The sequence below is a fragment of the Ceratotherium simum genome, chromosome 20, assembly GCF_057802395.1.
Source record: "Ceratotherium simum simum isolate JZ-2026a chromosome 20, ASM5780239v1, whole genome shotgun sequence".
Classification (NCBI taxonomy): domain Eukaryota; kingdom Metazoa; phylum Chordata; class Mammalia; order Perissodactyla; family Rhinocerotidae; genus Ceratotherium; species Ceratotherium simum.
In genome coordinates this window covers 8,091,703-8,108,057 of record NC_141919.1, presented here as the reverse complement: position 1 = coordinate 8,108,057, position 16,355 = coordinate 8,091,703, and the positions used below count along the sequence as shown (strand labels likewise).

Here is a 16,355-nt window from a genome sequence, read left to right as displayed (position 1 = left end):
TTCTTTAATCAATTTGTAGTTTAATTCCATTATGCTCTGAAAACATAGTTTGTATGATTTCTATTTTATATTTGTTAAAGTGTGTTTTGTGGCCCAGAATGTGGTCTATCTTGGTGAATGTTCCATGTGAGTTTGAGAAGAATGTGTATTCTGTTTTTGGATGAAGTATTCTACAAATGTGAACTAGATCAACTTGATTGATGGTGCTGTTCACGTCAACTATATCCATACTGATTTTCTGCCTGCTGAACCTGTCCATTTCTGATAGAGGGGTGTTGAAGTCTCCAACAATAACAGTGGATTCATCTATTTCTCCTTGCAGTTCTACCTGTTTTTGCCTCACATATTTCAACACTCTGTTCTTAGATGTATATATGTTAAGGATTGTGTGTCTTCTCGGAGCGTTGACCTCTTTGTTGTTATGTAATGTTCCTCTTTATCCCTGATGATTTTCCTTGTTATGAAGTCTGCTTTGTCTGAAATTAATATAGTTACTCCTGTTTTCTTTGGTTAGTGTTAGCATGGTACATTTTTCTGTGCCTTTTAATCTATCTGTATTTTTATATTTAAAGTGGGTGTTTTGTACACAACATATAACTGAATCCTGTTTTTTTAATCTACTCTGATAATCTGTCTTTTAATTACTGAATTTAGACCATTTATGTTTAGTGATTTTTTTAACATACTTGGATTAATATCTACAATGTCTGTAACTGTTTACGATTCATTTTACCTATTCTTTTTCCTTCCCCTCTTTTTCTGCCTTTTCTGGTTTTAAATAAGCATTTTATATGATTCCATTTTCTCTCTTCTCTTAGCATATTGATTCTTCTACTTTAAAAAAATATTTTAGTGGTTGCCCTAGAGTTTGTAACATACATTTACAACTATTCTAAGTCCTTGTAACATTGTTTTCATTCATTTCACTTATCCTTCTACTATAATCACCTAACACATTATTGTTATTAGTAGTAGTAGTAGATCAATGGAGAAGAAAAAGAAAGGTTTTATTTTAGCTTCATTTAGTCCTTCTCTTCCTTTCCTTTATGTAGATCCAAGTTATAATTTTCCTTCTCCCTGAAGAATTTTTTTTAACATTTATTGCTGGGCAGGTCTGCTGCTGATGAATTCCCTCAGTTTTTGTCTGAGAAATTTTTTATTTCTCCTTCACTTTGGAGGGATAATTTCAATAGATGTAAAATCCTAGGGGGGTGGAGTTCTTTGTTTTTTCTTTTACTAAATATTTCACTACAATCTCTTCTTGTTTGTGTGATTTATGATGAGAAGTCCACAATTCTTATCCTTCCTCCTCTAGATGTAGAGTGTTTATTTTTCTTTGGATTCTTTCAAGATTTTATCTTTTGGTTTCCTACAGTTTGAATATGATGTGTCCAGGTATAGAGTTTTTTAGTATTTACCTTGCTTGTTTTTTCCTGAGCTTCCATAATCTATGGTTAAGCTGTCACTAATTTTGGAAAATCCTTGGCCATTATTACTTCAAATATTTCTTCCGCTCTGTTCTCTCCTTTTGCTCCTTCTGGTATTCCAATTACATGTATGTTACACATTTTGAAACTGTCTCACAGTTCTTGGATATTGTGGGTTTTAAAATATTTTAACAATTCTTTTCCTCTTTGCATTTCAGTTTGCAAGGTTTCTATTGACATATATTCAAACTCATGTATGCTTTCCTTGGCCATATGCAATCTACACATGAGCCAATCAAAGGCATTCTTAATTTCTCTTATGGTGTTTTTAGTTTCTAACATTTCCTTTTGATTCATTCTTAAGAGTTTCCCTCTCTATGCTTACATTCCTCATCTGTTCTTGTGTGTTGTCTACTTTTTCCATTACACCCCTTAACATATTAAGCACGGTTATTTTAGATTCAATGAATGATAATTCCAAAATCTCTGTCACATCTAAATGTAGATCTGGTGCTTACTCTGTCTCTTCAGCTTTTTCTTGCCTTTTTGCATGCATTGTAATTTCCTGTTCAAAGCAGACATGATGTTTTGGTTAACAGGAACTGAAGTAAATAGACCTTTAGTGTGAAGTTTTATGTTAATCTGGCTAGGTGCTGGGCTGTGCTTAATATTGACTATAGCTGTACATGTCAGAGGCTTCAATTTTCTCTAGTGTCCTTGTTTTTGTCTTTCCTGGTGTCTTTAGGTTTCCCTAAATCTCCTCCTCAAATAGAGCCTATGCCTTGCAGCTCCTTCAGCTATGATCCCATGACTATACTGGACTCCTGTGAATGTGGTGGTAAGCTGTTGGGGGAGAGGACATGATTAAATCTCAGTCTTTTAGGAGGCCTGTGTCCCTGGGTTGTGATGTTCACAAGTGTTTCTTTTTTTCTTTTCACTCTTTAGGTGAGACAGGAAGGCTGGAAGGGGCTGTAGTTGGGTAATTTCCCTTCACCCATGTGAGATAAGGCTTGGCAGTCTTTTCCCCTGCTAAGCAGGCTTCTGTTATGGAGAATACTCAGGGAATATTTCAATATGTTTTCAAAAGTGGTTACCTTTCTTACCACCCCTATCCTCCCCCACCAGAAACATCAAAGTTTCTTTATGGCTTTTCACTGTGAGAACCTGGTGGGGTTCCTGGAGGTAAAATTCATGAATAAGTTGGGGGCCCCACCAAGATAGTGACCCCAGGAGTTTCTCACTCTCATGCTACCCCACATGCATCCCTCAGGATTTGTCAAAGTGTCCGTTGAAGTGTTTCTACCCGTTTATGACTCCAGTGGCTTCTGCTCCAGGTAAGCTGATCTTTATTGATTCTCTGCACTCACCTTCTCTGAACATTTCAAGTAGTGGTTTGCCCTGTGACCTCAATTCTATGACAGCTCCAAGAAAAGTCATTGATTTTCAGCTTTTTCAGCTTTTGCTCCTTCTACAGACTGGAGTGACAACTCCAAAGCTCTTTAAGTTGAAGCTGGAACCAGAAGTCACCCCTCAAAGAATGATTATTTACTTTCCCGTTCCTCTTCTCACATTTCCAAATGAGTTTGGTTGGGTTAGAGAGACATCTAAAATAGGAAGTCTGAGAAGAAGATAGAACAATCTTCTAGGGGAAGAGAACGGGCAGAACTACGGGTTCAGAGGGGACTAAAGTTTCCAACTGAAGCTCACAGATCATCTGAGTGTGGTGGAAGATTCTGGACTAAACCTCAGACAGTGATTTCATGGCCTTGGATTAGGTTATTTACAGAATTTGGGATCTGTGCAGGAGAACAGAGTTCCCAGCACCTGATCATGAGTCACATTCCCATGTCAGGCATCACTCATCCAAGCCTCCCTTCATGTTGGGCAGATCAGGAGAGCAGGGCTGAGCCTCTGAGCAGAGGCTGGAGCCTGAGCTCTGTCCCAGGATATAGGGTCCTATCTGAGGGAGCATAGACATGACTGTTGGTCTGATTCTACACCCTCCTTGAGCAGAGAACTTCTGAGAATATCAAGTGTGGACCTCATAGACAAAAATCCTTCTTTGAGTTTTTCTAAGAAGGAAAAATTGAAAATATTTTATCACCTTTAAAAATTAATTAAAGGAAGGAACACACAGTTCTATTAATTAAAATAGACAGTCATATTATTCTTGGATAATGGATATCTGAGTTTCCTAGAGAATGGAGAGAAATGGGCCCCAGTCTCTCATTCTTTTCTTTTTGTTCTCAGCGTCAGGGCAGAGTCAAGAGAAGGAAAGGTGGAACATGGAGAGGTTAGGGTTCTACCTATTCCACCTGAGCTCTCCAAGGGTGACCCTTCCTGTCCTTTCCCTGAGATCCCAGGTCCATGATCTCTGAGAATGTCAGTTGCTAGATACTGTCCCTCTCAGAAAACAGAGCCCTCAGAGGAGAGGCTGATGGGAAGGCAGTCAGAACCCGAGACACTTCTCAGATTCCTGCTCTGCCCCTCCCTGGGCATGAAGCAGTGATGGATCTGGGCAATGGGTGTCACCCAATAGGTGGCCATGTGAGATGTCACGAGTCAGAACTTCTGTCTCCTGACCTTGTGAAAGTACTTTGACTTCCTGGATGATCAGACTCCCCTTTGAAGTAACCATTGACTCATGTTCCTCACAGGAAAGTCCATTGTGAATGATAAAACAACATACATTATGTGAGCTTTGTTATTATTATCATTAACCACGTGATCTTGAATCCTAATTCTTGGGACTCTCCAAGTCCAATCTACCAAGCATACCATAAAGGACATTCTACTCAGCCTCCTAAAAGATCTCTTCCTTCTATCTTCATCACTCTCCTGGTTTCCCAGGTTGGGCAGCTTGTCAGAGCAAAGCAGAGGAGGCAAGGAAGGTGCTTTCTCTTCTGCAAAGGTGACTAAACACTACTCTTCTTTCCTGTATCCCTCTTTTAGTAGAGTCTATGAATTTCTAAGGACTCAGTGAAGCCTGGGACTGACATGGGAGGGAAAATCCTCAGAGTCAGAATGTGAAAGCCTTGGAGAGAGGGAAATAAGGTATATTGTGAGATCAAGGAAGTGGGGAAACGTGTAAGGACAGTATGCATTGGCTGCCCCTTCCTTTCCCAGACCTGCCAGGGTCCGCTACGTTTGTTCTGGTTCTGGCTGCAGCTTTGTACCTCCTGTCTCCTGCAGCCCCCTGGACCCGCATCATGATACCATCTGCTTTCATTAACTGTTATGTTCAGACTCCTTCCATGAGGTATGTAATAGTGCAACTTCTGAGGTCAATTGGCTGATGTCCCTGGAGGCCCTGGAATATACTACTCCCTCGATGTCCCCTTTGGCTTCCAAAGCTTCTGTGACTGAGTCATGGTTCACTCAGTCCTCTGCCTTCTCAGTAGACCCTTTAGGAGACCTAATACCAGCCCCTCTGCCAGAGCCTTCCTTACCTGCCCCCTCTATTCTCTTGCCTAATCTAATGACACCCATAGATGACATTCTTTCACCCTCACCAACAGGTCACTCTCTGCCACCAGAGCCTTTTCCTCCCTTGGATTCCAAACTCCCAGCAGACCATATCTCACCCCAACCCCTTGTCCTTCCCTCTACCACCACATGACACTCAGACAGTGGATTCTGTTCTCCAACCAGAGGCCACTTTGTCTCTACATACCATCTTCTCTGTTTACCCTACCCTTTCCCAAGATATCAACCGTTTACCAGATTTGTCCCAATGAATTCCACTGATTCATTGGCTTGTCATCACATACCACCAACCCTGTCTGTTTCACCACCACCAGACTGCCTGTTAACTGTGACTCAATCTAACTTGATTTCCACCCTACTGAAGTCTGTTCCAGAGAACTCACCTCCAGATAGCCTTGGTGGGTTGTTCACTGGTGTGCCAACGATCAAAGGCACTGACCATTCTAGCCTTGCTGAAATTCAGAATTTCAGTATTCTCTTGCCAGCAGGCTCATGTCAAGTATATGTTCTTTGCCACATTATCACACTGAATATCCCTCACCAAAAATATCGGTTCCCCAAGATTCTAAACTATCAGACATTATAAAACAGCTCCTTAGTTAAAGTTTCAACTGGAGAGTGGGGAACATAGCCAGGCTCAAGACATGTTCCTTATTTCAGAGAGCTTGCCTTCCAAGTCCTCCCTCAGTCCCAGAGCATCTCCAGTGGGGACAAGGAGCTTCCCAGGTGCTGCATGTCCACTTGGAGGACACCCGGATCAGCACGGAGCAGGAGCAGGAGCCCTGGGTCTCTGAACGAGTCTCATGGAAATGCCAGGATAAGAATTTCCCACCAGCTGCAAAGAGAGTGAGGCCTCTGGGCTCCAAAACAGGAGAATGTGGAAGTGAGGATTCAGGAGCTGGGACACCTAAAGCCAGAAAGAAGAGACACTCTACTGAGGACAGAGAATTAGAGGGCACTTCCCTGTCTCTGTCACAGAATGAACAGTTTCCTCCTGAAAGTTAATTCAGAAAAAAGATGAGGCAATTTTTTTCAGTGGATCAATTCCAAGAGAAAAATCACAGGGCAGTAAAGTCCCCAGCAAAACCCAAGTTCATGTCAACCTTTGAGCAGCACCAAGACCCCGCTGCAAGTGCAGCTCTCCTTCTGAGCTGTGGGCCTCCTGAAGCTCATGAGCTCACGACAGCCATTGGGAAGATCCTAGAGGAGAAACTGGCATGTAGGCATGAACCTGAGGCCATGGAGTTAAGTCAGCAGAAGCAGGAACTGCAGGCCCAGGTACAGCCTGACAAGGGACATCCCTCCAACTATGGGGCTCTCTCTGACCCACAGCAAGGGGAATGGGCAAGTACCAAGTCCCGCAGCCAAGATGCTGTCTCTGCTCACCAGAGTTGTCTTATAAGTGTTAGAACTGAGACAGGATCAGACATCTCCAGAGAGTTGTGGCCTTCAAGGACCAGCATTTATGCCAGAGTCAACCGGCTTCCCAGCCCTCCAGGGAGCCTGAGCCCCATCCAAGCCCCACCTGCATGCATTAGGTATGCCAGGTCCCTCTGGCCACCCACACCCGTGATGAAGGCACTGTGTTCAGAGATTTGACTCTTCTATTCAAACAGAAAACGCTTCTCCAAGAATCCCAGAGAAAAATGTCCCCAAAGAAATTATTTAGTCCTTGTTGAGAAAGGCTTGCAGTTTTCATGATAAAACATCTTCCGACGGAGGACCTTTCTTTAGCACAACAGAGGATATTGATCCTCCTCAATAAATGTTCCCACTAACAGAGAGTGGTGTTCTCTGCATAGTGCACTGGAGGCGTCTGTTTGGGGTATCCCGGGGCTTGTGCTCAGGGAAAGGAAGGAAGGAGGTCAGCTCTGACTGATTTCCTCTTTTGGTTTCTACAAGATGACCAGTCCCTTGTAGGGGGCCCGACAGTGGTCTTCTCAGTTCTATCCTGGGTCCTTTATTTGTCCCTGTTTAGATGTCCTCTATTCAAAACACCTTATTTTTTCATAAAAAGTACAAGAAGTTCACTCTAAAAACTTTCAGGCCTTTTCAAAGACAGAAAAACCCTTCAAGTCCAGAACTTGGCTCAACCTATCTTTTCATCTGCTCCCTCACTGTCCCGAACTATACACAGCTGCAGGGTGGGACCAGTTCCTCTGGAAAAATACAGCCAGAATTCCCCCTTGTTGACTCAGAAAGTTTTGGAATTGCAAGTGTGGGAGTGTTTAGGCCCTGATATGGGGGGTTGGGAGAAATCTTCCTCATGGATCTCTTTGCGAGGAATAAATGTCACCTGCTCCTAAGAGCCCTTCTCTCCCTCATGAAGTCTGGGGTGATCAGTCATGTCCCCACCCCTCACTCGACCCTAATGAAAATGGGTAGCAGTTCATCCTCTCCCTTCCTCTAGCATTCCTGGAGCAGTAGGGAGAATAGAACGTGCAGATCTGAAAAAGTCCAGGGATACAAATATTTCCCTGAAAACAGTGGCTTATTTTCATTTAGAGAAAGTTGCCAATTCCACAGTATCTCACAGGTGGGCGGTCAATGGGGGGTGTGTATGGATGGGTTTTGTGATTGTGGACACCGGAGTGGCCAGGGCAGGGTCTGGAAACTGGGTGGGTCCAGCTAAAGAATCTGTTATATGTGGGGTGCTAATCTGTCTGGAAGGCATATTTCGAGCTTGACAATGTTGTCTCCCGGCTTGTGAGGGCACCTTGAGGAACAGGAACAGCCGCTCCTCAGGGAAACCTCCTCAGGATACCTAGCTTGACAGCATTATTGCAAGACCAACAGATCACCTGGCCATCATCTGTACGAATGGTCATCGGGCAGCCACCCAGAATTTGGGGGAAAAGGAGACAGACAGTAAGGAAAATGTAATGGTGGAGTGAGTAGGAAAGGAATCAAAAAATGAGGAGGGGAAGAATGACCTAATCATCACTCTTCACCACCCCATCCTGGCCATGCACTCCACCCAACACTACCTAGACCTCACCTCCTGGAGACTGATCAGGGCTTGGTAGAGCAGAATGATACCACTGCAGCTAAGAGAACATGGCATAGTCTTTGAGCATGAAGACAGAATCTCCAGGAATGTTGTCAGGAGGGTGTCCTCCTATTTGGTGCCTGCCTTCCCAGCCATGCCACATCTCACACTAAGGTTACAGTAATTTAGGGGTGTGTTAGTTATCTATTGCTGTGTAATGGATACCCCAAAATTTCATAGCTTAAAAAAACACATATTTATTAACTCAGTTTTTGTGGGTCAGGAATCCAGGCAAGGCCTACCTGGGTTCTCTGCTCCAGGGTCTCTCACAAGGCTGCAATTCAGGTGTCAGCTGGGGCTGGGGTCTCATCTGAAGGCTCGACTGGGCAGGACCCAGTTCCGTGCTCACTTATGTAGTTGTTGGCAAGATGCAGTTCCTCAAGGTCTGTTGGACTGAGATCCTCAATTCCTGGCTGGCTGTGGGCTGGAGTTGGCTGGAGGCCACCTCAGTTCCTTGTCATGTGGGCCTCTCCAACATGGGAGCTTGCTTCATCAAAGCCAGGAGCGAGTCTGCTAGCAATACAGAAGTTACAATCTTTTGTAAACTAATAATGGGAAGGACATCCCATCACATCACCTTTCCCCTATTCTGTGAGTCAGAAGCAGATCACTAAGTCCAGCCTACACTCAAGGGGAGGGTTTTACACAAGGGTGTGAATATCAGGAGGTGGGGATCACTGGAACCTTCTTAGAAGTCTTCCTAACACCAGGGTTTCTTCTTGGACACCTCAGGTCACAGAAGCAAAAGTGGCGAAAGGTGCCAAGTGGCCTTGTCCTCATCCTTGTCCTCATCCATCTCCATGTCATCAAGGTCAAAGCTGTTTAACAGCTAAGTGGAGTGGAGGCTGGTAAGAAAACATCAAAGAGGGTGGAGCGTCCAAAGGAGGGAAAGGTGGCATGGAGGTAAAGGTAGTGTGGGGTTCTCATGAATGGGAGAGTGAAAGGAGCCCGTAGAACCACCTGACTCACCACTGCCAGTATTCAGACTTAGAGGGGAGGAACAATTAGGTGGAATATGGCTCACCCTGGCTCCACCACAGTCTCTGCACTCTGCTCTAGATCCTAGACCATAAGCCCAAAGAAGCAACCTTCAGCTTCTGTACAGATAGCCAGGCTTATAGAGGAAGCAAACCCTACAGGGTGCAAAGTTTAATTTCTGCTCTTATTAATATATGTAATAGAGCACATCCATCATTTCAAATTTGGTTCTCACAGCTTGAACATCAGAGAGAATGAGTCACACAATCGATGGCAAAGCCAGTACTAGGGAACTCAGAGTATGTCACTCTCACTCTGGGACGTTTTCCACGTACCCATGGTCCGAGAACTTCTAACCAGGAGAGATGGTGGCTTAAAGGGGCTGAGTTACTGGCTGGGGTCACGTAACAAGTCACACCTGGTGCCCAGATATTTGCTTCCATTCAGAGAAACACTGGAGGAGGCAATGAGACAGAATTTGCACACACAGCACATTTAGGAAGTGGCCTGTCCAAATGAGGTGGCAGCACCATCCAAGAGTGATCTCGCACTCTTCTTCTAGTTCTAGGACAGTTTTCCTTTTTCCCAGACTCCAGTTCCTATGGGAAAGCAGGACTGCCATCAAAAGAAGGAAAGTGTATTAGCTGAACAATGATTACAGAGATGACAATCAATTTCTCTAGAAAAAGATTTCATGTGCTTTGTGCCCACACCCAGGGATGACAGTGTTGTGCAATTTCAGGGGGGGTCTCTTTTACATGATATTTTCTAGTGCCTGAAGAACTGTCACTGACATAGAAGGTAATGGGAATGGGCTACCGGAATTTTTACAACCTCAAGCCCACACTCAAAACCTAATGTCAGGGCAAACAAAATGCATGAATTGACTGGCACCTTAATGTGGTTTGGGCACAGGAACCCCAGATCCCAGCTTCAGGCATTGTGAATTTCTCTGGTGCCAGGTGCCAGGGAATCAGTTTCCCTGAGGGAGCCTTCATGGGGATTAAAACTGAGAAGTGTGCCCCAATCTGCAGTCACAGTGAAGGGGTCCAGGCTATGAGAAGGGGCTCTTCTCTTGAGGCTCTTCTTCTAGAACTTCCATAGGCCCTGGATCAGAGGCTACATTTGGCTGTTATTTTCCTGGAGTCACAAGGACAGGTTTGGTCTTCATTAGGGAGGCCAGTGGCAGCTCAGAGACTTGTGGAGTCTGTCTCCTTATCTCTCCCAGGAGACTCAGGATCTGTTCCTTCCTTCTAGGGGGCCAGTGGGTAGGAAAGGAATGGATTATGATGCAAGTTTAGCAATGCTTCACTGTGGGAGGGGGTTGGGCTGACAAAGACAAGACTGGGTAATTCTCCTCTGCAGGGATTCTTGCCCAGCTTGAGACAACTTTCATTTGAAGCAGGATAATTTACCAATGCCAGAGGGGACTCCAGAAGGAATAAAAGTTAACTTTCCCCTTTTGTCTTACAGAAAGTTCTGGGCTTCTGGTCTCAGGTGTTCTTAATGGCTTTCATGTTTCCTGGCCCCAAACAGAAGTTGTGAGGCACCTGTTGTACAGTCCTGTTCAGACCCTCACGTGGGAGGAAAATTTAGCTGGGTGTCCCCAGGAGAGAGGAGACAGAGGTTGACACAAGTGCTGGGTTCAAAGAAAGAGAGTTGTCTAAAGGTAGCAGTGGCTCCAATGCCTAGAGAACAAGGATGTAGAGACGAGTCCCTTAAGTGGATACATTCTGTGTGGAAGTCCTCTAGGAGACAGCACAATGTTTTATAGGATGAAGTGATGTTGCTGAGATGACTAATCAACAAGTCCCCTCATCTTGAGAGCTGCAGCAGACACTGCATGGCTCACACTTGGCACAGAGGCTGTGCGGCCACTCACTGGCCTTTTAACAGGCCAGATGGGCTTGGACAATGAACATCGCAGGGGCAACCAATATGGAATCAAGATCACAGGCTCTTTTCTACATATTTGTTTGACAGTGAATACTAAACTAAATAGGCAAAAGGCCTCCAGTAAGGACTAATGTTGGATATCTTCCTGCCCTTTAAAATAGGGGCTTTGAGCCAGATTTAATTTAGAAATATTAAGTACTGCGTATTGTACTTTGATGTTGTGGAACAAAGTTATGCTTTTATGTTTATTATCCCGCTGAATCTTTACAACCCTTTGAAGTAGGTTTTTATCCTCCTTTACAGAAGGGCACAAGCTGAAGGACAGAGGAGGTAATACATATTCAGTGTGCTAGCTCAGAACAGGGAGCCAGGGACGGAGAGCCTCCTTATAGTGGGAGGGATTCTTTGGATGTAAATGACAGCAAATACAAAGAGGATCTGTTGACTCAGGCACCTGAAAATGTCTGGGAGTAAGGCTGCCCTCAGGCAGGAGGGCGCATGCTGGGGCTCAGTTGATGCCATTAAGATTCAGTTTCTATCCATTTCTTGGCTCTATATTCTGGACTGGCTTCATTGTAACACTTCATGTCTGGCAAGTTCGTAGCTACATCTTCCAAGCTTCAAGTGCAGCTAAGAATGGTTGTCTCTCCCACTAGTCCCTTCAAATGTCCCACTGTGCCTTACTGTCTCCAGCTGGGTCACATGCCCATCCCTGACCAATCACTGTAGCCAAAAGCATGGACCGATCTTTTTGCCCAAGCCTGAGTTATATACCCATCGTTATAGTAAGAGTGTCAGGACAGACAACTCCACTTGCTCTTGGACTGATACTGAGAATGCCCTCGCTCCCCAGAGGGCAATAGAAGGACTATTTCCAGAAGGTAAGTGAATGCCGGGTGTCAAAACAAAATCAAAACAAAAAAGAAAATGGATGTCTACTACAGCCCTCTCTCTCAACACCCCATTTCTGCCTTCTTGTCCAGAGTCATATCATGGACTGAAGCTTAGAGTTGCAGGAAATGCCAATTCTGTGGAGACCTTGGGACAGGAAAGAGGCCAGGACAGGAACTCAAAGTGGGAGGAATCAGTCAGAAGCCCCAACATCCAGCCAATAATCTGGCCTCTCACTGAATACCCCTCCTCATCTTAGAGCCCTTTACCTCCATTCCAGGTCAGTTATGGCCATATCCTAAGAATGTATCACCAGGAAATGCTTGTGCATTCTGAAAAAAGACGGACATTCCACCCTTTACCCTCTCAGCTTCTGCCCTCAGCATGCCAATTCCTCAACCTATTCAGGAACTACAAGCCACTTCACACTTCTCCCTGTCCATCTGACAACTTTCTGTCTTCATTTCCTCCCTCTCCAAGGAAAACTTCATGGTCCATCATTAACCCCAAACCTACATAGCTGTACACTAAACAGTTTACCCCATTCTCCTTTCATCTGACCCACCTGGCAGAATCCAACTCGGCCTTTTTCAGACCTGCCTTGTGTAAGAGGCTGATTCCTCTTGGATAAAATCACACAATTAAGAATGTTGGCGTCTCCATAAATTTCTGTTCTACAGCTACTGCTCAGCTCCACCAGTGCCTGAGAATCCTGTCCTTCCTCCCGTGTTACCATATACCAGGCGCTCTTCTAAGCACTCGGGACACCCAGTGAAGGCAGCAAACAGAGCCCCTGCCTCGACAGAGCTTCTGTGATTGTTTTCTCAGTCAACTCTCTTACCTAAGCTCTCAGAACGATTCCACTTTCCTACAACTTCTCCACATTCCACACTCGTTGAGCACATGTGCTGGACCACCACAGGGGAATCAGAAGCCATCAGATGGGAACTGTTCATCACAAAAACCTCAAAACAACAACAAAACGAAAATGTGACCCCCCCATCCCTTCCTTCCCCTTCCCTTCCCATTATACTGAAAGGTTTCCCTCGACGCTTTCCTTGATCCTCCCAAGCTGGGATCTGTCCTTGTTTTCCAATGCTCAACACTTTTCACATGTGGAATATTTGGATTAATTATCTACCTTCCCAGAGGACCAAGACCATGGCTGCCTCATCACAGCCAGGCACATCCAGCTGAGCTCAGAATCCTCTGGAGGAACAGCCGAGCAATGGGAGGGATTTCTAAGAGGAGGCCCTGCCCAGTGTGCCCTGGGGGCTGGGCCACAACCAGGGGCAGGGCCTGAGAGGCTGTCTGAGAGGTCTGTTTGGCTTAATGGTGTCAGCACAGGCCAGTTGGCCAGATGTCTCACTTCAGGCTTCTGGATCCTGTTTCCATTGCTTCTGGAAGACAAGAGTTGAGATTTAACTCAAAGACAGGTTCTCATGAAGGTTTCTGGATGCCCAAGTGACTTTCCCCCTGTCCTGCCTGAAGGATCCTTCCCTCCACCTGCCTTTCCATCCTGGCCTGCCAGGCGTCCTGTCCTGTCCTGTCCCAACCCCTACTCGAGGCCCAGCCAAAAGATGCTCAGAGGTCTGGAGGCAGGGCTGCACCTGCCAGACACTGCCCCTTTCCCGAGGTCACTTGAGGGAACTCCACCGAGGTGATCACAGCGACAATACTGATGACTGTTAAGGCTTCACCTTGCACTGGCTGCCTGGCCTTGCTCAAGTAACCCAAGTCTCACACTTCATCTATTATGTACAGTGATACTAATATGTGCTAATAGGCTTGGCTCTGAGAACTGGAATGAAGAAGTAAAGAGCTTTGAACAGTTGGAACAGGTAAACTTCTAACAGAAGTTGAACATGTGTTACCTATTATTATCATTCACTTAAAATCATAGACTTCTTCTTTATTATTTTAGAAGTATCAATTTGCCACTCATACATCCTTCCTTCTTTCCTTTTTTTCCTTCCTTCCTAATGAATGTATTTATTTAGTATCCAATATATGCCAGACACTGCGCTGGTCTCTGGAATACATTGAAAAGCAAAAAAAAGATAGAGTCCCTGCCTTCATGGATCTTATAGCCTAACGGGGAGACCAGGCAGAAATTAAACAGTGATCCGAGATCATGTAAATATCCTGTGTTACATTCTAGGAAGGGTTCATGAGCTGGTTGACAGTGCCAAGGGTGTTTAAAACATGGGGATTTGGCCTCACCAGGGAAGAGGGTGTCTTCCTCAAGCGTCCCTCAGGAATTGATATGGGTTGAGAGGTAAAAGGTGAGTAGGAGACTATTTGGCAAAGCAGGGAGGGAGAAGTGCTCCAGGCAGGGGAATCTGGGTGATGGGAGCAGAGACAGTGAGGAGGGAGAAATGTGATGACTCAAAACATTTGACAAAGGCCGCTCGGGCTACTGATCACAACAAGAAGAGGGGAAAGTGAGGGAGGCACAAATTATGCAGAGCTCTCTGGGCCAAATCAACTAGTTAAGTCTTTGAAGCAACGGGGAGCCAGGGGAAAATTTTAAGTTAGGATTTATGTGTATGTGTAGGGTATTCAGATTTTAGTAGTATTATTTGAGTTTCCAAAAGATTACTGTGAATGAATTACTATGAATTAATACTGTGAATTAATGAGTTACTGTGAATTAATATGAAGAACGTTTTGGAGGGGCCTAAAGAGATATGAGGCCAGTGAGAAGGCTATTGCACTAATCTATGAGAGAGATGACATCAGGTGGACCACGCTGCTGGTGGCTAAAGCGGAGTGATGCGGATGCATGTGAGTGGCATTTAACAAAATTCCAAACATTTGGAGATGGATGAGGTTGAGGATGTGGCAGGGAGAGCTGGGTACCATGGCTGACTTCACTAATTCTAAACAAAATTCCAAATGTTTGGAGATGGATGAGGTTGAGGATGGGGCAGGGAGAGCTGGGTACCATGGCTGACTTCACTAATTCTAACGAGACAGAACATTTTTCCTTTTGTTTCCCTCCAATGCCCAAGAGGTCTATGTTGGTGCAACACGTGGGGTCTTTTATAGAGTTGGAAGAGTCAGCAGACTCAAAACATTTGACAAAGGCCGCTCGGGCTACTGATTAGCCGAAATCAAACAGGAAGTTGACTTTCAACCCTTGTCTTTGTTTTGTTCCAGCTGCAGAAATCATTTTCGGTTGCTCTCTGTCTCAAGTAAACAACACTCCCTGTCACCTTACCCCTTTGAGGGTTGGTTCCACTTCTATATTTTCACTGGGACATGATTCTCACTGACAGTGAGAAAGTTCGGCACCCAGACCCGCAGCTGTGAAAATATTTGCTCTTCTCCAGAACTATTAGTACTTCCGGGAAATACGTCCCAGTCCCAACCACTCACTGGTCCCGAAGTGACCCTATCATCTGGGGAGGCAGTAAAGGAAATAATATTTTCAAAACCCCAAATGGCACTCTCTTTGGGCATCAAAAGGTGTAAGTGATAAAACGTCCACCAGACTTAAAGACCAGGGAGTAAACAGGCCCAGACTCTGTGTCAACAACACATATCTCAGCTCAGTGAAATAACGCAGGACCAAGTGTTCTCCTCAGAGGAATAATTAGACAACAGAGCTGGTCAATTTAGAAAAGTAACTATCTTCTTCTGTCCCTGCTTAAGAATTTTTATTACAAATAAAACCCAGGGGCCGGCCCTGTGGCATAGCGGTTAAGTGCACACGCTCCACTGCTGGCGTTTGGATCCTGGGCACGCACCAACACACCGCTTGTCAGGCCATGCTGTGGTGGCATCCCACATAAAGGTGGAGGAAGATCGGCACGGATGTTAGCTCAGGGCCAGTCTTCCTCAGCAAAAAGAGGAGTATTGGCATGGATGTTAGCTCAGGGCTGATCTTCCTCACAAAAAAATAAAATAAAATAAAACCCAATCTTTAGGCAGATTTAAGAGCATAGGACAAAGATTGCTAGACGTTGAACTGCTGTGAGCAGATCCCATGTTTTACGCATCTTTGTATTCAAGCACATCCCTGGTGCTTGTCACGCGGCAGATTCTCAGTGAGTGTTGCTTGGGTAAAGGATTCCTCTACATTTTCATGGGGTATTTCTATGGTATGGGGAGTTAATCACATTTTGCCCAACTCGCTAGAGATGGATGCTTTCTGTACTCTGTATTTATTTTGAACACTGTTTAGCTATAAGGATGTTCTAAAATGAAATAATAAGGAAATCAGTTTTAGGAGAATTTTACATATATAGCTAGATACACTTGCTGACTACTAGTGCAGATATGGATGCTTCCTGGAAGATGCTTTTGCAACCTAAATTGCCCTAAAACGAGGTTATTGATGGGGAAGGAAGGGAAAGTAAGAAAACTCACTGCTTAATTTCTAAACAAGATTGCTATTTTAAAAATGGATTTCAGGTGCTTCTTGTGTACCTGGCCCAACAAGTGGAGATTTAACGATGATTTGTGATTTGAAATGACCCAGAACATGGTCCAACGGTCCCCTGTCTTTGGAAGCAATTGGTCTGTTTTCTTGATTGCTGTTCCGTACTTTCCCACCATCGGCTCCCCGTCAGGGCCCCACTCCTTCTGCTCTGTCCTGGTGGAACAGTCCCTTGACCTCCATT

At 44.9% G+C, this 16,355-nt stretch overlaps 1 protein-coding gene across 21 annotated transcripts in view; it reads right to left on the bottom strand.

Moving 5' to 3' along the window:
• Positions 1 to 16,355, bottom strand: part of LOC147914349 (uncharacterized) — a 65,915-nt gene that overhangs the window by 23,464 nt on the left and 26,096 nt on the right. For 6 of the 21 annotated variants that reach the window (XR_015555354.1, XM_087444415.1, XM_087444417.1 and 3 more), the window contains 4 exons: positions 12,869 to 13,127; positions 12,569 to 12,692; positions 9,359 to 9,555; positions 8,205 to 8,475 (listed from right to left, as the gene is read on the bottom strand). Coding sequence is in view for 11 of the 21 variants with exons in the window: in XM_087444415.1 (XP_087300541.1) it covers positions 8,455 to 8,475; positions 9,359 to 9,555; positions 12,569 to 12,692; positions 12,869 to 13,127 (601 nt within the window). In the remaining 10 variants the exon portion in view is untranslated. Of the gene's footprint in view, positions 1 to 8,134; positions 8,476 to 9,275; positions 9,556 to 12,568; positions 12,693 to 12,868; positions 13,128 to 16,355 lie in introns of those variants that run through there. The other 15 variants (XM_087444421.1, XM_087444420.1, XM_087444411.1 and 12 more) reach the window with 14 other exon arrangements.